Source organism: Crocodylus porosus, unplaced genomic scaffold (genome assembly GCF_001723895.1).
Source record: "Crocodylus porosus isolate Cpor-Errol unplaced genomic scaffold, CroPor_comp1, whole genome shotgun sequence".
In the NCBI taxonomy this organism is placed as follows: Eukaryota; Metazoa; Chordata; order Crocodylia; family Crocodylidae; genus Crocodylus; species Crocodylus porosus.
Window position 1 is genome coordinate 12,531,034 of NW_017728928.1, and position 22,333 is coordinate 12,553,366.

Below are 22,333 nucleotides of genomic sequence, written 5' to 3' on the forward strand. Positions count from 1 at the left end.
CCCCCGGGGGTTACAAGAAATAATGGCCACAAGCTAGAAGAGAGCAGATTTAGATTGGATATTAGGAGGAACTTCTTCGCAGTTCGAGTGGCCAAGGTCTGGAACGGGCTCCCAAGGGAGGTGGTGCTCTCCCCTACCCTGGGGGTCTTCAAGCGAAGGTTAGATGTATATCTAGCTGGAGTAATGTAGGCCCAGCACTCTTTCCTGCTTATGCAGGGGGTCGGACTCGATGATCTATTGAGGTCCCTTCCGACCCTAGTATCTATGAAGCTATGTTATTTGTTGTGCATGTAATGTGTGATAAATGTAATGTCTGCCAGAGGCCTGCTGTCTTGGTGGTGCAGTTTGTTTATCTGTAAAACACGGACAAAGATGTCTCACCGTGGTAAAGGTCCTTGAAGGTGCATGGATGCAAAGGGGTATTATGCTGATGAGTATTATCTGTGAAAAGCATTTGAGGTATTAGCATGTCGGTGAGCATGATCATATTACAAGTCAAATTCTCTCGGCCAGCATAATTGATTTATCTAAGCCAGATCAGTAAGTGTTGATGGACAGCCACTTTGCCCTAATGTTCATTAGCATGGAATAGAGATTGGGCTTGTTAAGATAGAAACAGGCTCTCTCTTTTTTCCTTTTACAAAGGAACCCTTTTCTTACAAGGGCTTGGAAGTGCTAGGAACAGCTGTGTTGGAAAACATTTCAGGCATGGCTCAGCCTTGCTTGGCAAGGCTTTTTCAGTGTAGCTGTCACTAATGGTTGGAACATGGATCACTTTTCCAATGGAGCAGGTTTTTTTGTTTTTGTTTTTGTTTTTTTTACAAGGAAAGATGAAAATTTAAATGAAATAAAACAACAGGGCTAGCCCAAACCTCAGTGGAGTGTCTTCAACCTGGGTTAGCATTTTAGCCTGGTTTAGCCCGGGAGTGGGCAAAATATGGCCTGCAGGCCATATCTGGCCTGTGAGGCCACACTATCTGGCTTGTGGGGCCCCTAAAAAATTTAGAAAATTAATATTCATCTTCCCTTGGTTCCTGTCAAAAATGACAGGAACCGAGGGTAGTAGGACCCAGGGGAAGCCTGGTGGGCTCCCACAACAGCAGGGCCTGCCTGGCCTTGCCTCCAGCCAGAAGCCCCAGCAGAGGCTTCTGGCCTGGGAGCACATTGCTGCCCCGCACTGGAACCTCAGGGAAGGGGGGGTGAAGGGAAGGGGGGACCCCAGGCAGAGAAGGAGCACGAGGGGTGGGGGAAGTGACCCCTTGCCTGCCCTGTGGCCAGTGCCACGTGCTGCAGCCACTTGCAGCCTGTGTGGGGCTGCCTGTGCCTGCTCAAGACAGCCCCGTGCAGGCTGCAAATGGCTGAAGCGGGGATCATCAGCCATGGAGTGGGCAAGGGGCCACTTTTCCAACCCCTGCACTCAGCTTTTCCCAGGGCTCCTTCCCAGCACAGAGGAAAGCGGCTCCTCCCCCACCCCGCGGCTGGCGCTCCCTGCTGCAGCCACTCACAGCCCGCATGGGGCTGTCCAAAGCAAGCACACAAGCAGGATGCGAGTGGCTGGAGCGTGGGGTGCCAGGCATGGGGTGGGGAGGGGCCACCTCTCCCTCCCCTGTGCTCAGCACCAGGTTGTAACCTGGCCCCACTGCCAGCCTGGGCCCGTGCGGCTCTGGGCTCACCCATTGGGGCTGCACGTGGTGGCAGCAGTAGCTACAGCCCCCTTGCCTGCCGCACCGGGCAGTGTTTGCCACTGCCGCCTCCAGGCTGCCAGCAGCAGCCAGCTCTGCCCGGCACAGCAAGCGGTGGGAGGGGGCTGCCACTTGCAGCCTGCCTGGGGCTGTCTGTGCCTGCTCCAGACAGCCCTGCGTGGGCTGCGAGCGCCTGCAGCCTGGAGCACTGGCCATGGGGCAGGCGAGGGACCACTCTTCCTCGCACTCAGCACCAGCTTCTTACCTGCCGTTGAGCATGGGTTTGGGGCTGTGTGCTGCCCCCCGCCTGTACTGCGGGGTTAGGGGGCCCTGGGGGTGAGTGGGTTGGGAGCCAGTGGGAGCACCAGTGTCCAGGGCCAGTGCTGGCAGGGCCCAGAGCAGGGTGGCAGGAGTGCGGGGTCACAGCCGGCAAGGGCTCTTTGGAGCCGGGCCTGCTCCCCCCTCTCTGCTGGTGCAACCCAGCCTGGCTCCACAGACCCCTGCCAGCCTGTGCCCCACTTTGGGCTCCACTGGTGCTGGCCCTGGGACATTGGGACTTTGGTCCCAAGATGGTGACCGGGGGCAAGTATCCTGTCGAGGGGCGGGGCTACCCATGCAGCCCTTGACAGCCTGCCAAACCTGGATAAGCAGCCCTCTGCCCGAAATAATTGCCTGCCCCTGGTTTAGCCTTTGGTTTGAATGCAAATGGAGTTACAACCACATTAGATTGCAGGGTGTTTTAAAATGATTTTGGATGTAGTTAACAGCTCTAGAGCCCAGTCGCCCATCACTGTAATGCATGGCAGTAGAATTGGATTTTTAGTACCTTTGAAAAACAGGTCCCAAATACTCATAGGACAAGCCTTGAAGGCTAAAAGTGAGGTATGCCATTCACAAGCCTCACTTGCAAAGCCATATTGTAGAAAAACTCCTGCCAGCAAGATTCCTGCCTCTGAAAACAAAACTGCTAAGGATATATTTTTTTCTGAGGCTTTGTATTCCCTGGGAGAAGAATGTGTTAGCAAATATATGTTTGTATGCTTTATCTGTGCACTTCTTTTTCATCACAAGATTACTATCTGTCCTTACACGTACGTGATGCATTGTTATTCATTTAAAATTTATCAGGAAAAAGGTAAGTTGAGGCAAGTGGACCTTGAGAAATCTCTAAACTGTTTTTCTGTCTTATAGTGTCCATATGAATAAGCCTCTTGATTAAGGGCTTAAATTGATCTTTAACTATTAGAATGAAACCTATTGTTGAAGATGGATTCCCTCGCGTTTACCTGCTCTGGGCCTTTGGTGAAACATCTAGTTTTGGTCCTTGTCAAAGACGGGCGTCTGACCTAGGTAGACCTCAAGTCTACCCTAGTACGGGCATTTGTATGTAGCACAGCTATGCCTTCCAACCAACGTGGTATGCTGTAATAACCAGCACTTGGATCTCGGTCAGAATAGTGTGTCAGTCTAAACCATTATATAATCCTCCTCAGTCTGTTTCAGAGATTCAGTTGTAGTTGTGTCACAAGTACAGACTCATGACTGCTTTAATTTTGAAAACAGATGCACAGCTTTCAAAAGAATACTGTTAAAATGTTTTTAGCTTTAAAAAAATATGAAGGGGACCAAAAGAAGGAAAAATCAACCAAAACTGCCTGCAACTTCCTTTAAAAGTAAATGTTTTCGTATTGTTTTAAAACCATCTTTAAATATTCCCTGGGTTTCTTGTAGTTCAGATGCTCGGCTTCCATGGGGCTTGAGCGTGCAAAGCCCTCAACAGTTGTGTGTGGTGCTGAGTGCCTTCAACGTGGCTCGATTTGCAAGCAAATTGGAGATGTTCAGCTGCTGTCTGGATTGAGTTCTTAATGCAAAAGACCCAGATCATGAAGCAGATTAGTTTTATTTTCATTGTCCAAGCATGAGAGGGACAGCGTGCATGTGCGAGCAAAACAAGGCAAAGGATGAAAAACAGATTTTTGTGTAAAGCATTTGTAGTTGTAAGGACATGAAGCGTTAAGCTTGTCTTCAAGGAATTTGTTTTCAATATGGTTCTTAATTTGACCATCTCTCTTTAAGGGCAGACAAGCTGCTTTCCACATGCATCTCTCAGATTTAGAGATGGAATGAGAGAGAACTATATCTAAAAATATCATTTTCTTATTAAATATTTAAGCAGCCTGCTAAGCAGCTGACAGCTCTCCTTTAAGCAGTAGTTAAAAGCGTAAGAGGAAGAAGCTCTTTGTTGACTGCAGCTACCTTTTGGTGTTCATGTTTGAATTTCAAGTTTGAGGTTACTGGCCTGTTAAGTGACTTCTCCCTGCAACTGAAAACCAGCAGTGTCCATCTCCATTACTTACAGTAAAAGCAGAAGGGTGAGGGAAAGCATATATTTCTGTGATGGATGCTGCTTAGTTTGGCAGGGACTCTACTGAGCAAGCGGCTGTGGGCTCTGACTTCTCCCTTGGTCCTGACTTACTCCTCTTTGGTTTCTGCTTGCAGTTACCTGAAGGAGTTTCGCACCGAGCAGTGCCCTCTGTTTGTGCAGCACAAGTGCACTCAGCACAGACCCTATACTTGCTTCCACTGGCACTTTGTCAACCAGCGTCGTCGCAGGTCTATCCGCCGTCGGGACGGTACCTTTAACTACAGCCCTGACATTTACTGCACCAAGTATGACGAGACCACAGGAATCTGTCCAGAAGGAGATGAGTAAGTAAAGTCTGTGCCCTGCTTCCCAGCCAGTCAGCACTTGGGATCAGTCCAGGTGTTGATTCCAGCCAGCGTTTGTAGAGACGAGACGGGTCAGCAGAGTGGCGTTATAAATGTAAGTAACGTCAGAACAGATGTCAAAGCTGCAGTAGCAACCCTGGCATCAGCTGTAACTTAGAGGCACTGTCTCAAGGATTGAGAGGAGTCCAGTTTCCGTGGACAATTCAGTCCTTGCATCTTCAGCAGAATTTTGATGTGAAAGGCCTCTCCATTGATGATTGGACTGAGAATAGCTGACTCGTTTCCCTAGGCCACCAGACATCAAATAATAGTGCTTGGTCACTATTGATGTGGGCTGGATCTGACCTGGTGGCAAAAGAGCTCTCTGCCCTGTTGTCTGTTCCCTGATAACAGCTAATGATCGGCTCCCATCTTATTAAATGGTGTGATTTAATTTCCACTTGACGGGTGCCAAAAGATCTCGAACAATTCAGTAGAGAAATAGGAGGTATGCAAGAAAGGGCAGCACTGTTAAAAGAGCATGGGGTTTTCCATTCATGTACATAGTAAATTCCAGTGGAAAAAGAGGTACAGTACTTAAAGGAATATTGTTGTGGCTGTGGGAGAGATCAGCTCTGAAAAAATGAATATAGAATAATGCAGAATCAAAGATCATATTTTAAGCTTGGCTAAAATTGCATCAGTCTGTATTTCAGTCATATTTTATGGTGTCCATATAAACAAAAATATTGATTGGAACATAGCAAATTCTTCCTGAATTATAAGAGTGTGGGGATAAATCTACTCCCCAACTCCAGGTGTCTCTCTTGAGTCGATTTCTCTTCATTAGAAGGACTGTGGATAGGTAGGTAATGATTTGGAGCCTTTGATCTGACCCCTCTTTCAAATTTGACCTAGATTACTTGTGAATGGAAGTGATTCCCATCTTGCTGCTGTTTGTGGGTGTGCATCTTTAATAGATCCTGCAAGCATATAACCTTCATCTGCTGTATCGTGTTTTCCATTTCTCTAACACATGTGGATTTTTCCCCTATGAAGGTATCACCGAGATACAACAGGGAGAAGAAGAATAAGGGCTCAGCTAAAACTACAGTGTCACATTTCTCCTCTTGCCCCATGCTCTCCATAAGGGATGTCTGGCTATAGATAGACTGTCACAGCCCCTGTAGGAGTACATCAGCAGGAAACAGTAACAGCAAGGCGTCTGGGTGGATGGAGGGCTGCAGAGGAAATGCATGTGCCATGTGATGTCCTCTCAATCATGGCAAGTACATCAGAAAAGCCTTGACAGTGTCCTTGCTTTTTTCCGGATCCCTGACAACCACTGGACAATAGCTTAATGAGCCTTTGCTGGCTTACACATCCATTTGTTTTACTTGTCAGAGAAACTGTTATATAGTACATACACAGTGGCAGACCTCGGGCTCTCAGTAATTCTATACAGCACAATAAAGGAGAGGGTGCAGGGTTAGCAAAGGTTTTGCTACCCACACCCATCTCCCTTAGCAGCAGGTCCTTTAATACTGTTGAGTCCACCCGTAGGTATAACCGTATAATCAAAATTTGCTTGTTTTTCCCCCCTCTGCCTCAGGTGTCCATTCTTGCACAGAACTACCGGTGACACAGAGAGGAGATATCACTTGCGCTACTACAAAACTGGAATCTGCATCCATGAGACAGACTCTAAGGGAAACTGCACAAAGAATGGCGTCCACTGCGCCTTTGCTCATGGGCCCCATGACCTGCGCTCTCCAGTTTACGACATCCGGTTAGCAGAGGATGGGATTCACATTGGGATGGTGTGGGGAAGGGTGATTGGGCCTAAGAGGAAAGCCAGCTGATCAAAATAACCAAATACTGCCTGGTATCAGAGGGGTGGTGGCATTAGCTATCAAGGCAAAATGAGCAACCCTTGCCTAGAAGGGTTCCATAAAAGGATGAGATATTGGGTTAGTTGCCTACCTAGGTACACTGTAGGGTTCAGAATCCTGAGCTGGGGATTCCCAAAAAATGTACAAATAGTGCAGCTGCTGTTCAGTCACTTGATGTTGCCCTAACATCCACAGAAGCAAATGGATAGCAATAAAATAAATCCACTTCAAAGTGTTGTAGCAATTCCTGCCTGACAAAATTGTTAGCTGTGTATCTCTCTCTCTCTTCATCTCCTCTGTCTGCCTATTGTTCATTTAACTGTATTCACTAAGGGAGCTTCAGGCCATGGAGGCTCTACAGAATGGTCAGACCACATCAGAGGGTGGCATAGAGGGTCAGTCTGCAGTTGCCGCTAGCCATGCTATGATAGAGAAAATACTCAGTGAAGAGCCAAGGTGGCAAGGTGAGTCCCTCGGGGATCCTACAAGGGCCTGTAGTCCAGCATTCTTGGAGTGCACATTCCCCACAAAGTTCTTTGCATAGTAGCGAAGCACTCGTCAACTGCAAATAACCAGTCACTTCCTTCACAGACACAACGTACGTGTTGGGAAACTACAAGACAGAACAATGCAAGAAACCCCCCCGGCTCTGTCGCCAGGGTTATGCCTGCCCCTACTACCACAATAGTAAAGATAGAAGAAGAAGCCCAAGGAAACACAAATACAGGTATCCTTCTTAAAGGCTTTTCATTTTCTGCCTTTAGGGATGAAGGATTGCACAGGTGCCTTTCATTTGCATAACACTGTTAGCCTGTCCTCATAGCTTTGCTGAGAAGTTTTCTGCACTGTGTGATTGCGATCACACTAGTCTCCACGCCTAGCTAGAACCAGTAACGAATGCCCAGCTATGTTGCATACCATGTTATAATGAATGCATAAGTATATGTATCATATCACGTTGCACTCTGTTCTCCTTACTGTGAACTGGACTTCTTGCTAATTAGGATGGCGGCGGTGGTGGCGATCATTATAACGATGATAATGATATTATCTTCATGACCATCATCATGAGAGAGAGCTTTATTTAAAAAATTGATACAGAAAAAAATAACCTGAAAGGGTGAATTTAATACAGTTTATAAACAAAATTGTATAAGTAGCCATATGAATCTGAAACCACGTGACCTCACCCAAACTAAGTTGTCCCAGGTCTGGCTAGTAGGTGCATGGAAAACCACTTTGGAATCCCAGGTATTATAGATACAAGCCAAGGAATTGCGGTTAAACCCTTGGCAAGTATGAAATCATTTCTCAGCAACAGTGTTGCTGCTGTTGGGCTGATAGGCAGGAATAAAGGTTGTAGGTTTTACAGGCTTAACTGGAAGCAGGTTAAAATCATCACGCCATCTTCGTGTACAATAATTAGGATTGCAAGGGACGGGGTGAGCTCTTTAGTGCTGTCTGGTTTGCACTCCTGATTGATGTGGGACCCACATTTTCCCCCTGCACTGCAAATTAGCAGCGCTGTGCATGGCTTAACATGCAACGTGTGCAGTTTGTGGCACCACAAATAGGTTTGCCAAGCTACAAACTGCACGTGTCTGTGTGTCTGGATCTGACCTGAGAGTCCTCATGTGACATCATCTTCCCTTCTCTAGCAGAAGGCCCCTTCCATCTCTGCAGCTCTTCTCTGTGCCTTCAGGCAAGAATTGGAAGAGGGACTATCCCTCTGCCAGTGAATAGAATGCTTCACAGTTCCCACCCCTCCATCTTCCCCATTCAGCTGCTGTGTCTGGCTGGTCAGTACTGGTTTCTGTTGCTGGTGTTGTCTGCCTCCCCCTGCTGTTTATTGAGGGAATGAGTAAGACTTTCAAGAGCAGGGGAACTTTGGCATATCAAGAATGCAAACTGGGAAATGGAAGAGGTTTGAGCAGAGATAAAAAGTGAGCATTTTCCTTGGTGACCTGATGCAGCCCTTTTTCCCATGGTTACCTGGTAACCCTGGAAAAATAGACTAGTCTGAAGTGTTACATGCTTCAGAATTAGCCAGTTAACTCCCTAATGTTATATGAGCACATAGCTCTGCAGCAGAAGGCAAACCCCTACCTTTACCAGTAATCATATTGATACTAATGTGCTCAAACTGTTTTGAGTTCAAGTCAAGTTTCAGTCTTGAATGGTGAAATAAAACACAATACTTTCATTAGGGAGCCCGTAGAGGGAATAAAAGTTACGGAAACATCTGGGAAAGAATTAGAAAGGCATTGGGGCCATCCAGGCAGGAGGAGCGGCAAGAGGGCAAATAAAGTGCGTACAACAGAGGAAACTGTCAAGAGTCCGTGCTGACTGTCCCAGCAATTACTGTATGGCTGACATCTTCCACTGCCCTTTCTTGACACAGATCATCACCCTGCCCAAGTGTGAAACATGGAGATGAGTGGGGAGATCCCACTAAATGTGAAAATGGAGAATCATGCCAATACTGTCACACCCGCACAGAGCAGCAGTTTCACCCAGAGGTACAGTAACATTGCCTTTGCATTTAGGATATTACTGAAGTAGCAAGATCATTCTGGGATTATGGACAAAGATAAGCAGCATGTGTCTGGCCATCAAGCCAAAGAAGGGAGTGATGAACTGCTTGCAACTTGGTCCTGAAATGCAGAAGAAGCTTATTGGGAATGATTGAGAACTGCAGCTACTCAGTAGGCTTCCTTTTAGTTGGGAAAAGTTTGGGGGAAAAGATGGAGAGAGGAAACATATGTGTAAGAAAAAAAAAAAAAAAGGAAAGGAAATGCACAGTCTGTGTCTTGGATATATGTTGAATGGGATCACAGGTGAGCTAATCAGTTTGTCCCCACTAGGGACATGATCAGTTGCTGACAGACACCGAGCTCCTGGATCTGCATAAACCTGTCCTGTGAATGCTCTAGCAGAGGAGCCAATCGCACCCAAACCCTTTTTACCACAATTACTGAAAGCATGGCTGAGACCAGGTCCTGGTCCCAGTTGTATCAGTGTGTTGAAAATGGTTTTGATTGATAATCAGCTTCACCACCAGATTAGGAGTAGATCCCTCTCTGAGCATTGTCCGCAACTGATCATTTTGCCGCTGAACATGAGGGCATAATTTCCTTGCCTATCATCTGCCAGTTTTCCTTGTCAGGCTGTAACTTACCACTTTTCTCCCCAGGAATTTCTTGTGAAATTTCTGGGAGACTTAGTGGGCATCGGTGTAAATGAAAACCTTTAGGTGAGCTTGGCTTGGCAGGAGCAATAGCTGACATTTGCAGAGTTCCATAGAGTCATAGATGTAGAGTCAGAAGGGACCTTGTAGATCTTCTAGTCCAACCCCCCTGCCTTGGGCAGGAGAGAAAACTGGTGTGTTTTGGGGTTGTTGTTTTTTTTTTTTTTCTTTCTTTCCTTAAAGCAAAGCATTGAAATTGATATTCTGAGAAGTTTGTTGGAGATTCTGGTTTTATTTCACTCTGGAATCCATGCAAGGTGTTTCTCTACCTCAGCTGCTCATCTTTGTCTTTTTTACCACATCTGTTTGTTTTGAGTTTTTTTTGTTTGTTTGTTTTTTCAGATCTACAAATCTACTAAGTGCAATGACATGCAGCAGTCTGGCAGCTGTCCCCGAGGACCCTTCTGTGCCTTTGCACATGTAGAACGTATGTTGACTCCTCTCATCGACGTTTTAGCCGTTTATGAGGTAGCTTTAGGTCTAGGTGCTTCAGGCCAGAGTAGGCAGGATGATGCTTGGGACCACACAAGGAAAGCTTTCTGTTTGCATTTTCAGAAACGAAGTATTAACTTGGCTGCTTCCTTTCAAATCATGAATGCCAGTCGGGGGTGTAAAACATAACTGAAGGGGTTGTATATTTTCTAAGGCTGCAGCCAGGGATGCTCATTGCTTTGACTTTTGAGGCATCTTTCCCTATCTTCTCTCTCACTTGACCAGTCAGTCCTCCTTACTTATAGAACAGAGCAAGCGTAGCTCTTCTTTACATGGTTAAACCTATGTCACAATTGAATTAAAAGGCATATATGTCTTTTTGTCAACCTTTTTTAACACTTCTGCTGTTTCCATTTTGCCTGAAGTTGAACTGGATGCCACAAACTGATTATTCTCATTTTGCCTCAGAGGATTCAGGATTTCCTGAATTTGTTGGCAACACATGGGGGGTGCATGCGGGTGCACCTGCACCACCTGAGATCAGCTAAGCACCCCCCAGAAGCGCCAGCTGCGAAACCGAAAGTGCCGGTGGAAGTGCACTTCTGGTTTTGCCACTGCCTTGGCGATCAGTGGATTTTTAAATGGAGTAGAACAGAATTATGACTTCACTTATAAGATCAAACCAGAGAGACACTGAACTTGGGAGAAAGTAAGATTTTATTGAATAGCCAATATCCCATCCCATCCGATTTGTCTGTTGTCTGCTTTTCTGTCAAACTTAAGAGATGCCTTACTCCCAGCCATAATACTGCACTTCCAGTTATACTCCTTTAAAGCGGTACTGATCTTCTGTGACCAGTTTGGGTACTATTGTCTTACTACGCTGGGGACAACCATGAGAAATTATCTGTAATACCTTTCTTCCCAAGGTGAAAGCTGAAGATCAAGTTGAATTCACATCCACACATTTGCTTGTTTGTATCATCTTTGCAGTGTATATTTCAGAAGTGTTTTAACAGTTGAGAATTAAAATGGTTTTGATATTTATACGGAATAGGGTTAGATTATCAGGCTCTTGTAAAAATGCTGATTTACAATAGCTGAGCATCTGGCCTGTAAATGTTACAGATGACAACCCTACAGGCTTATCTAGTCTATCTCCCAATCCATGAAGACATTTTCCCTACAGTAAGTAAAGTCCTTTGTAACATAGAAGTAGGTGTCTGCTCAAATTGATTTCTTGGTTTTAAAATGCACACATCTTGCATACAGACATAAACATTTACTACAGCTCTGCACTACAATCTTGTTCTGTTGAAGAAACAAAAATCCAAGCAACTTTGTCTTGAGATTAAATTAGAATATATTTAACACACGAGAGTATCAGCATGCATTTTTTTTTTTTTTACTGGGCTGCAGTGAGAAGACCTTTTCTGAGCCTCTTTGAGCCTCTTGGAAATCACCTTGATAAATATTGCATCTGATAACTATGTGGTGCTGAGGTCTGTGATATTTTGGATCAGTACAGCAGAAACAGTCTTTTCTGTATATAAAAGGCTGTTTTAAAATGTGAGCAATTCCATGGCTTTTTACACACTACCAATTTCTGTAAGGTCTACTGTTGAGAAATAGTGGGGGTGTGCACACACTTACTGTACCTACTTACAATAAACCAGTTGCTTATGTGTACAGCATGGATAAAACCCTTGGTTAGCATGGGGCACCCGAGATGTACAGTATGCAGTTCACTTTGCAAACCTATTACAGGAAGAGGTGGTACTCGGATTCAGAACAGCAGATTGTGTAGAAGTAGGGAGAAAGTAATATAAGGATTATAAGATGAGAAATGCTTGCTTTGCCAGATGAGATTTTTTTTTTCTTGCTTCTACATTGCCTAAAAATAGGTATTCATGAAATATTCCCTATGCAGAGTTAGTAGCTAGAGATGTATATAGTTGCTGTTCCCAGACATCTTGTGATTCCTGGCCATTCACACAGTTTTGAGTGACATTGCTTGCCCTTTTCCTTTCTTACAGAGCCTCCGCTCAATGAAGACTTACAGCCATCCTCAGCTGTATCTAGCCCAACACAAGCAGGCCCTGTGATGTATATGCCATCAGCTGCCGGCGATTCTGTTCCAGTCAGCCCTTCTAGTCCGCATGCCCCAGACCTTAGCAATGTATGTAATGCTATTGGGAAGCCCTTGCCCATGTTTCACAAATGAGCATTTTCCTCTATTAGTGTACAAGTGTCTTCCAAAGGAGGCAAATATAGTACCCTTAGGCATAAAGGATTTGACTTTGGTTGGCTGTCAGCTCAGTACTTCCACAGGTGGGATGAGACATAAGTTTCAGCCTTAGAAGTAGGAACTAACCCTTCACCTATAAAACAGGGCTTTTCTTTCTCTTGACAAGCTTTTTGATTGAGGTACTTAAAGGAGATAGTCAGTGGTGTCCAGCAGTAATTCTTCTGTCTAGTTTTCTCCTCATTGGAAACAAATGTAGGACTTCATTTTCCATGTACTGTCATTCAGACCTTGAGCCAGAATCACTTTTATACCTACATTTAAGTTGGCAAAATCTCAGGGTTAGCCTGTGCACACATTATATTATGGAATATCTATTTCCCTAAGGAAAGCTAAGCCTGTTTAAGCTTTTATACAGCTCCTGAAGCGTGCTAGGCACTTTAGATTTCTCTACGAGAAAAGAGGCCCCTGCACAAAAGACTTGCAATTATAAGTGGACAGCATAGTGACATGAGTGCAACACAACCTCTTTCGTTCCAATTCTTTTTTTTAAGTTTGTTTAGGTTTTGCCTATTTTTACCAAGCCCCCTTGGAGCTTGTAAACTCCCCAAACTGTTGACAAAGACTGAAGAGAGAGAATAGCAAAAGCTTAAATCACAATTGCAAATTTTAAACCGATTTAGAGAAGTTGAAATCCTTTAAGAGTCCCCTGTGAAAAGAGACATTTTTCAAGTTCAGAGTCTAAAGCAGTTATTCTGAAAGTGTTCCAAGTTTGTCATAAAGTGACTGTATCTTGAACAACCAGCTAGATTTTTGGGACAGACTAGACCTGTTATTTTTGCTTGGTTAAATAACAAGCAGGAATTTTTTTTTCCCCCCTGTGAATATGCTGTCTGAATGCTGTGAAAGTCAGCAGGAAACTGAAGATCTGTTTTATCTGATGACTGGGGGAGGCCTTTTCTCTCTTTGGAAGTCTTTAGTCTTTAAAACAGAGTCTTTAATAATCCAAGAATGCAAGCCAAAAGGCAACACATGTCTCTGTCATTTCATCACTCCATGGGGTGTCTGCATGTAGCTTGCAAACAAATATGGCTTTGCTGATGATAATTTTATATGACTAATTAATCCAAGGAAAAATAAGCCAGGCAGCAACTAGCCTCATATGGCCTCTTCTGTTTTGTATTTGTACCATAGGTGTGGAATAAAACAGGAACCCTGCCAACTAGCCCCACCTCCACCACAGTGAGTAGTGACTTTGTGACTGTCAGGGAGGGAGAACAGCAGACAGCCTGTGTGAAAAATCAGAATATTGTAGGATGCTCTCAGCATTCTCCATGCTACATTTGAAACTGTGGTAGCAACAACTGTGCATAAAGATGGTTCTAAGCAGTCTCCTTTTAGAAGCGAGGCAGATACCTGATTTCTAAGGAAAATGAATAACTAATGCCCCTGAAGATGCTCTTTCTCTAATGTTCTCTTCCACTCCACTGCAGTCTGTGACCCCCTCTGCATGGCAAACATCATCCTGCAGTAAGTGCAGTTGTGATGCACAATTGTAGCCCAGTGAAGTAAATATTGGAAGTCCCTGTTTTAACATTCATGTAGGTACTTGGGCATTGTCTACACTGGGATTTTCAAGAGTTACAGCTCCAAGGTGGAAGCAGTAGCATTCATCTAACGCACACAGGCTTGAGTGTTCATGGGCGACCCTGTGATTTTGAAAAAGAGTGCGTGGGGGGGGGCAGATGGTGTGGTGCGCCATCACATATAACACATTTTTCTGCAGGTAAAAAGAAGTTCTGCTAATATGCTAGGGGCTTAGGCCCGTATTCCATTTAAGATCAAAACAATAAGGAATATAACTATTGGAATGTGCACTAGTTTGCTAGATTGTATGTTAAGTTTAAAAAACAACTAGGCAAAAGTTGTCAGAAGATACTGTTTTATAAGTTCTGTAGTCACCCTTGTTAAATGTGCATCTCTAATTCTGATTGGCAAAACAAAACCTAGCCTTGAGCATCTTGACAGCGCATCCGACACTTTGCTGTCCGTCATTTCCAGTTATGTTAATGTTACCACACCTGAGTTAAGGTTTTTAGCTAGAACTAAAAGGACTGTAGGGCTGTGAAACAGAAGAGAGATGTTGCCACCAATGGTTAACAGGCATCAAAACTACAAAAGAGAGGATAACTTGAATAATGGAACATCAAGACCATTAAAAAAGAGAGTGGGTTATTAGCACCTGAGATGAGCAGGAATCAAGATTATAATGACCCACAAAGTCAGTTGACTCCCTCAGCACTTCCTGAGTAGAAATGCTGCTGCCTCTCCCAGGCAGTTGGTTTTAAAATTTAGGTGGGGCAGGAATCAAATGGGGGTATAAGTGTACCACTTCACCCCTTCTGGATTTGTCCTTGCTAATGTTTCTTTTGCTGCTTTGGCTAACAGATTTAAAGAGTGTACACAGATTTCAAATCATGTTCCTGGATCATACAGTAGTCTGAGGAAAATAAGATTGATTAGACTTTTGAATTCAGTGAATCATCTGCAAGCCCCAGAGGAATTCCAGTAGCTATAAAGCCTTGGATTAAGAATCATTGTGCTAAATGCACCACTCCGTTGCTGAGCAGTAGGGCTGTGTGAGGCTTCGGACAGAGCCTCAGATCTGAAGAAGCTTCAGATGCTTCAGGGTCCGAAGCAGCATGCCCAGGTGGAAGCGCTGGCCTCGTTTGACTTCCCAAAGTGGTTCAGAGCTTCTGCAGAGCTGCCTCGGAGATCCACCCATAGGGTATAATGGGGAATCAATAAAATAGCTATAACTTTGTTGTTTTTTGTCCGATTTGGATGAAATTTTCAGGGGTGGTAAACACTGCAAAGAGGATGAAGCCTGCCAAGCTTCGTGAAGTTTGGTGTGAGAGTTTAGGGGGAACAGCACCCCAAATTCTTGAAAGCAAAACTCCTGTCATGTCTATATGTTACAACATGGGGTTAAAGCTGCAGGGGTGGTAGCTCTTACTGAGGCCACAAAGCCTGCCATGCTTCAAGAAGATCGGTGCAGGGGTTTGGGGGGAACTGCCCCTCAAGCTGCGGACAAGCAAAACTCATGCTGTGGGTGCTTGTGGGACTGGCTGTCTCTGGCTTGGGGCAGGGAGAGGAGACACTACTGCAGGCCTGGCTGCTAAGCTGCTGTGTTACCAGTTACTAGTCAGTCAACCGTGATTCACTCAGGCACCAGCTCGATACACAGGACCTAGCTACTACATAACGACTTAATGAGCATCATTTAGCACCTACAAAACCAGGCTAAGGAGAGGAAAGAATCAATACAGAAAATCAACTGCCCCAAGACAGAGTCTTGGCACAAGTTTTGCCTGTCAGCAGCTAGGGGTGCAGGGCCCCAGAACCCCCCTGCACCAAACTCCTCCACACTTGGCAGGCTTCACAGGAGGGGCCACCATCCCTGCAGCTGTCACCCCGCTGCGCCTGAACACAAGCGGTGTCACCCATGGCACGAGTTTTGCTTGTCCACAGCTTGAGGGGCAGTTCCCCCCAAACCCCTGCATCAATCTTCTTGAAACTTGGCAGGCTTTGTGGCCTCAGTAGGAGCTACTACCCCTGCAGTTTTGACCCCCCTGTAGTGTAACACACAGCCCTGACATGAGTTTGGCTTTCAAGAATTTGGGATACAGTTCCCCCCAAGCTCCTGCACCGATCTCCTTGCAACTTGGCAGGTTTAATGCTCTCAGCAGAGGCTACCATCCATGCAAGATGCATCCAAATCGGACAGAAAACAACAACGTTATAGATATTTCATTGGTTCCCCCTTATACCCTATGGCCAGATCTCCGAGGTGGCTTCAGAGCCGCTTCAGCCAGATCGAGGCAGAAACCCGGTCTGGAGCTCCAGATCAGATAGCAGCCATCCGAAGCCGGATCGGATCGCTGCTGACTCGCACAGGCCTACTGAGCAGTATTGAGGGGTCCTGCACAGAATCAGTATTTTGTGCTCCCCCTACTGGCTGTGCAGCTGATGCACAAACACTGTTACTCAGAATATGCTCATCTTGTACTGATCATCAATGAAGTGGATGCACAAACAAGGCAGTAAGTGTTGGAAGCCTTAGGAATAATTTCCTATATGACTTGGTGCTAGTGACTGTTTGGCCTTTCCCTTAATGGTTTGGACATTTCCTTCTGTTAGATTCTTTGTAGGAACAGCAGCCTTGGAAGCCCATCTAATATATGTGGATCTCCCCCTGGTGCCATTGGTAAACCGCACAGCCTGGAGAGTATTGGTTTTCCCACAGACTCTGTGACAGCAGCCAGCAGCTACAAGAAGGCACCAGGGTTTGAACGAGAGGATCAGGTGGGGGCCGAGTATCTGAAGAGCTTCAAATGCCAGGTCAGTAGAAAGGTTCAGGGGGTGGAGAAAAGTTGCCTGATTTCTTCCCCCTGGGAACAAATGAAGTGCACAGTTACTATAATTCCCCCCGCCTTCTCTCTCAATCTCCCTTTGTTCGTTCTGTCTCATGCTTACTCATGGTTGTCCAGCTGCCCTCACAAACTCAGTCTGCCAAAAGCTAAGCCTCATTTTTTTTCTTCCTAGCCACTCTTCATTTTTTTCCTCTTCTGGCACTGGATACTGGCTCCAGCGTCACTTCTCTCCTTTACTTCTCCTGTACTTGTGTTCTCCTTTGCATAGGGTTTGTGAAGTACTTGGGAGTATACAAAGCCACACCAAACAGCTGTGTGGGACTGCTGAGGTGTACCAGCTGTTTGCTACTTCTTTTACTGCACTGCTTCTCCAGTCAGTTGTGTGGGATCACTGATGTGCTTTAGCTGCATGGAGAAGCAGCAACCCTTTGAAGTACAAGCTGCAACAAAGAGCTGAGTTGCTCTTCTTGAAACTGGCAGCCCACTGTAAATTAAGCAGGTTGGAAGCCACCCAGATACAAGTGGTGCAGGCTGTAGTAGAGAACTGACTGCAACAGTGACCGTGTTAAGAACTGAGCCAAAGCCCTGAAAGTGCAGAAAGTAAAAATGTGTGTGTACCGGTATCTAAAATTATGCACCCAACCCCCAATAGGCATGTCATAAATAGAAGTGTTCTTTGTTTTAAGAATCGCAAATCATCCTGAATTCCCACTGATGTTTAATAATCTTGCTATTTAAATAGTGGTTCTATTTCATTTATCTCTCAGTGGGCAGGGATGAAGGGAATTCATGTGTTTTGTGTTACTGCTTTTTGGTTGTGTGGAGAGTGTTTTGCAAGGCTGAAGTAGGAAAGCAGGGCCCTAAAACACCCCTTCCAAATCTCAGCAGTTTGTTTCATTTTCCAACAGCTATATTATAAAAGCTTCCGAGAGTTTTGCATGAGAGGTGCTAGAGAAATACAAACACGTGGTACAGTAAGTGTGTTCTGTGTCACGTGTACAACTTGTTTTCTGGGTTTCATCATTAATTTATACTGTTGTTTTCTTCCCCACACTTCAGCAGTGGGAGTTGCAGCAAAGATTTCAGCATTTTCTTTTAATATCTCTGCTTTTTTTGTCACTTGTATAATATTATTCATAGGGTTTGTTTTTTTTCCTTTACTACCACAGGCAGAGAGAAAAGCATGGCAGTGACAATCAGCCTCCTTTATTTTAAACAGATATGACTCCAAATTCAGGGTTGCAGAAATGGGGCTGGCCCAGAAACACATTAGAAAAACCTTCGTTGAGGCTCAGCTGTAACATTGCCACATATGTTGGCAAGAGCCTTCTCAGCAGAGGGACTGTGCATGCACGTGCCTCCACTTCAGCTTCTGACGCCTGCTTATGGCACATCTTGCGTTCGGATGGGTGTCAACAGAGTAGAGATGCGTTGGATAATCTAGCAGGCATGTTATCCCACACATTCAGGGGCACTAATGTAATGCCGTTTCTGTCCCACACACAGGAAGACAAGCTTGAGATCACTTCAGCTGCAATTTGGCTGCATACTGTCTATGTGGTGTTCAGGCAGGCATGAGTAATTGGTACCCAGACAAAAGGATCTCTACATCTGTATTTCAACTGCCTATTTGCCAGGTCTTGATCTCTTCTAGGCATGTAATTAAATGGGGAAAATCAATTAATTAAGTAAAACAAGGAAGGAGTTCTTCACTCTGCTGTTGTTCTTTCCCCAGCCTGGCTCTTCCTTAGCATTCATTCGTTATTCTCATTGGGATATTTTTCTTTGCTAACTCATAAGCTTCCACCCACTGAGTGAGCCCAAGAGTCAAGGCAGATCACATCAGGAGAGTGCTTCATCATAAACACTGCTATTGTGCATGATATCTGTCTGCCTGCTGCTTGCTTCTCTTCACACTTGTGCTAAAATAATGAATGACCTTTTTCTGGAATATTTTTTTCTAAAGTAGAAGGGTCCTACCATAACCTGCACAAACCCCTGGTGCTTTTTCATCCCCTCCCCTGTGACATGCAAGTCATCCTTCTTCTGCGTTTTATCATGGAAAAGGCAGGAGTACATCTGCTAAATCAGCAATGGCTTGTGCTATAGTGACATGCTCAAGAGGACAGTTTCTTCCTGACCCTAGCAGTTTTGAATTGGAGTCGGTATGCTTTGATGCCAGAGGATTGAAGTCACTTAAGAAAGAATATGTTTTCTATAGAGATACCTATTCCATTTGAGAATCATTTGACCTTAGGCTTATCTTGAGGCTTTGACCAGGGCCCCTACATTCAAGGAAACCATTTTTAATCAGTTCTTATTTTGCTGCTTTTTGATTTTAAGTGTCCCTTTATTCTCTTTGTTAGTAAGAAAGGAAAATTGGAGATCCTGCTGCTCTCCTCTGCCCTTTAATTTCATGCTTCTCTGTAATGTCACCTCTTGTCCATCTCCTCTGAAAACTAAGGAGCCCTGCTTGGGAGGCCTTGTTTGGAAGAGTTTGAGGAAGAAGATACTTAGTCTGTGGTAAAAATGAGTTCCAGAAGTTAGTCAAAATGCAGCATGTGAAAGTGTACTAATTCTGCCTCTTTTGTTAGCTCGTCAACCCTCCTATTTGGTATTTCTGGCAATGGAAAGAAATCCATACTTGGTCTTGTATTCTTGAGAAGTGGTTCGTGTTAATGAAGGGCTAATGAACCCTTAAATGCAGATTTATTAATTCCATAACGTCGAGGGGGATATTTTATATGGATTGGGGTGTTCCGAGTTCTGTAGACACCTTCATTTGGGTTTTTGGATGCTAAAACATGCAGGGCAGCCTGAAAGAGGGAGAGGGTCCGTATATGTCCTTTGTGGTCTCTCCAAAAGTCAGCAGTCATCTATTTTGAATTTAGCTGAACTCCCCCAGCTTATCTTTGCTCTGTTTGTTTACTACAGCAGGCGAAAATGAAATCTCATTCACTGGAACACAGGAGCCAAGAGCAGCCCCTCTTACAGCCCAAACAGGTACGGTAATGACAACAGGGCTCTGAGTGAGAATGCCAGCCAGATCCATGAAGCCAAGTGAATCTATGAGAAGCTGAGAACAGGCTGGACAGAGTCGGGGGCTGTTAAGGACAGAGATTATCCGATTCAGGGGGAGGGATTCCCCAGGTGTTTCTGAAGACTTGTAGGGCAAGGACCAGGCCTGTGGGCTCAGAACAGTAACAGTTCTAGAGTGCTGCTTAGAAGCAGGGTCCTGTAAAGAGGATTTAGAGCCCGTTTCCAGAGTACTTGCCTAGACTAGGAAGTCTAACCAGGTAACTGAGTGACATATGTAACCTCTGAGTCCATATCAGTGAGGCCTGAAGGATATTTGTAACTCTGACAAGAAACAGACTTCTAACTATTTTGGTTCAATCTTTTCATCTCTCCCCTGGCACTTCCCCCTCAGTGATCATAACCATCTGTCACAGCGGAAACAGATAGGGACAGACTCTCTGATGCGTATCTCTAGATGTTACTGACGAGATTCTTCTGCCAAGATGTTTCACTAGTTATCTTCCTCTTTAAATCTTTTGTTTTAGGACATATTGGGGATTCTCCCAGTGGGCAGCCCACTGACTTCCAGCATCTCCTCCAGCATCACCTCCAGTCTGGCTGCAACCCCACCAAGCCCTGCAGGCACCAGCAGCATACCAGGCATGAATGCCAATGCCCTTCCTTTCTACCCAACCAGCGACACAGTGGAGTCTGTTATAGGTAATACAGCCTATTTATCTGTATTAGTAAGGCACTCAAAAGAAGATCTCTATATATGACCGTTGGAAACAAGAGGAACAGGGCTGTGGCTGTGCCCTCCAGTTCTTTATTCTACTCTTCCCTCATGGTGACCAATCCTTGAGACTTGAGGATTTTTCTCTTGAGTGGGACTGGCCAAGCATTTTCCACAAGTCATTATGGATTAAATTCCCCCTGCACAGAAGACCAACCCAAGCATTTTACATCACTTAAGTGCCACTTAAGGACAACAAATAGCACTTAACGAGCTTTGAGAGATGCATAGGGCTTTAGGTTTAGGTTTGTTGGAGAAGCTTCATCAAGCTGGAACATACACTGTATGGGAAATGGCATTCTCTGTTGCTACACCTTTTTATTTTCTGTGTGAGGATTTTAAAGTGAGAGAGAGACAGCAGCAATGAGATTGTGAGCATCCATCCTCCAGAAGCCCACATGTAGATCTGAAAAGCCCCACAAAAAGTAGAGCAGAGGGTTCCAATAGCAGGGAAATTGCTACTTTTGCTGAAGTAAAATTATTTATCATGCATTCCACGACGTAACACTTTTGCTGTCAGTGAATTATAACAATAAAAGTAAAAATACAAACAAGTAGGCCTGTTTGGGACAAAGCTATGTAGACAGTGGTCTGTGATGACTTGAGGTACATCTGGATAACATGTAGATATAACATACAGGTGCCGTGTACGCTTTTGTCCCTTACTCTGTCTTCGAACCTCAGACTGGCTTTGCAGTGCTTCTTTGGTTGCTGTCATGTTCCAGAGCCTCTGTTCAGTACATAAGTAATAAAATATCAGCTAGAAAATGGGCAAGTGCTGTTGAATAGTCTGGGCAGAACAAAACACCAGTGCATGGGTGTGGGAGGAATCTGCCTGTATGGCTGTTATTTCAGACTTGCATTTCAGTTTTCATGCAACAGTTGAGAACAAGTTTGTAGAGAATCATGGGGACACAGATCAGACCATAGAAACCAAAAGGAAAGCTGCTTATTGGGCTGCTACTGAATCATCTAACAATGGCACTGCGCAGGCTGGTGAGAGAGGCTGTAAGAGACAATCTGATACAGCCTAAATTCTCCTTTGCATGTAGGGTCTGTAGGCCACCCTATCTCTTGAAGCTTTTGGTCCTTCGTAACATAATTGGTACCTCTGTGTCTGGCAGAGTCTGCCTTGGACGACCTGGACCTGAATGAATTCGGAGTGGCTGCCCTGGAGAAGACATTTGACAGCAGCACAGTGCCCCACACAAGTGGCATCATGATAGGTACATGAAAGCAACAGCGCTTTCTTTCATCTTCTGCCAAGCAGTGTTGCCATATCAGCTAGCCTGAATCAACCCAATAAAACTGTCAGCCCCAACGCAATATTTATTGGATGGTAATTAACCTATGCAACCAGTGAGAATCCTCAGAGCAAAAGACCACTCTTACCGGCTCCCAGCACTGAGCGCCTGCCACTGTTCCTGGCTGTCTTAAGATTATGTCTAAGAATGGCTTTTTTATTGGCTGCTGTGCCTGGATCCAGACAGTCTATATCAGTGGGTCTGATAGATGTAAAACTAACCCAAAATACAGCAACTTGTCCCGTGGTGAGAAATATTAATAAAAGTAAACCACTGACCTGACAACAGTCTTGTACTGTCACAGGGTCACGTGGCTGTACATGACTTTCTGTTGCACGCCTGGTAGACTTCCCATCTTTTGCATGTGACATTTAAGCCAGGGTCCATTTTACTAGTCTTTGGTGGCTCTCTAGGTGAAAGCTAAGTAACTTGTGACTCTAACAATGGTTTTGGTGCCTAGCTGCTGACATCTGTTACTCAATATAGCAGGTTCCACTGTGGGAAAGAACGTTGGCTGCGTTAATGACTATCATTTGCCTGCCTAGCTACTGCTTAGAACTGAACTTGAGTAAACATAT

General features: G+C 45.0%; 1 protein-coding gene across 5 annotated transcripts in view; it reads left to right on the top strand.

Moving 5' to 3' along the window:
- UNK (unkempt family zinc finger) overlaps window positions 1-22,333 on the top strand; it is a 52,451-nt gene that overhangs the window by 16,526 nt on the left and 13,592 nt on the right. For 2 of the 5 annotated variants that reach the window (XM_019542584.1, XM_019542586.1), the window contains exons 1-12: window positions 4,069-4,391; window positions 6,004-6,180; window positions 6,617-6,747; window positions 6,875-7,010; window positions 8,685-8,802; window positions 9,873-9,957; window positions 11,999-12,141; window positions 13,402-13,449; window positions 16,408-16,608; window positions 19,575-19,643; window positions 20,204-20,378; window positions 21,576-21,677. In XM_019542584.1, the coding sequence (XP_019398129.1) occupies window positions 4,084-4,391; window positions 6,004-6,180; window positions 6,617-6,747; window positions 6,875-7,010; window positions 8,685-8,802; window positions 9,873-9,957; window positions 11,999-12,141; window positions 13,402-13,449; window positions 16,408-16,608; window positions 19,575-19,643; window positions 20,204-20,378; window positions 21,576-21,677 (1,693 nt within the window). In that variant the 5' untranslated portion in view covers window positions 4,069-4,083. Of the gene's footprint in view, window positions 1-4,068; window positions 4,392-6,003; window positions 6,181-6,616; window positions 6,748-6,874; window positions 7,011-8,684; window positions 8,803-9,872; window positions 9,958-11,998; window positions 12,142-13,401; window positions 13,450-16,407; window positions 16,609-19,574; window positions 19,644-20,203; window positions 20,379-21,575; window positions 21,678-22,333 lie in introns of those variants that run through there. The other 3 variants (XM_019542588.1, XM_019542587.1, XM_019542585.1) reach the window with 3 other exon arrangements.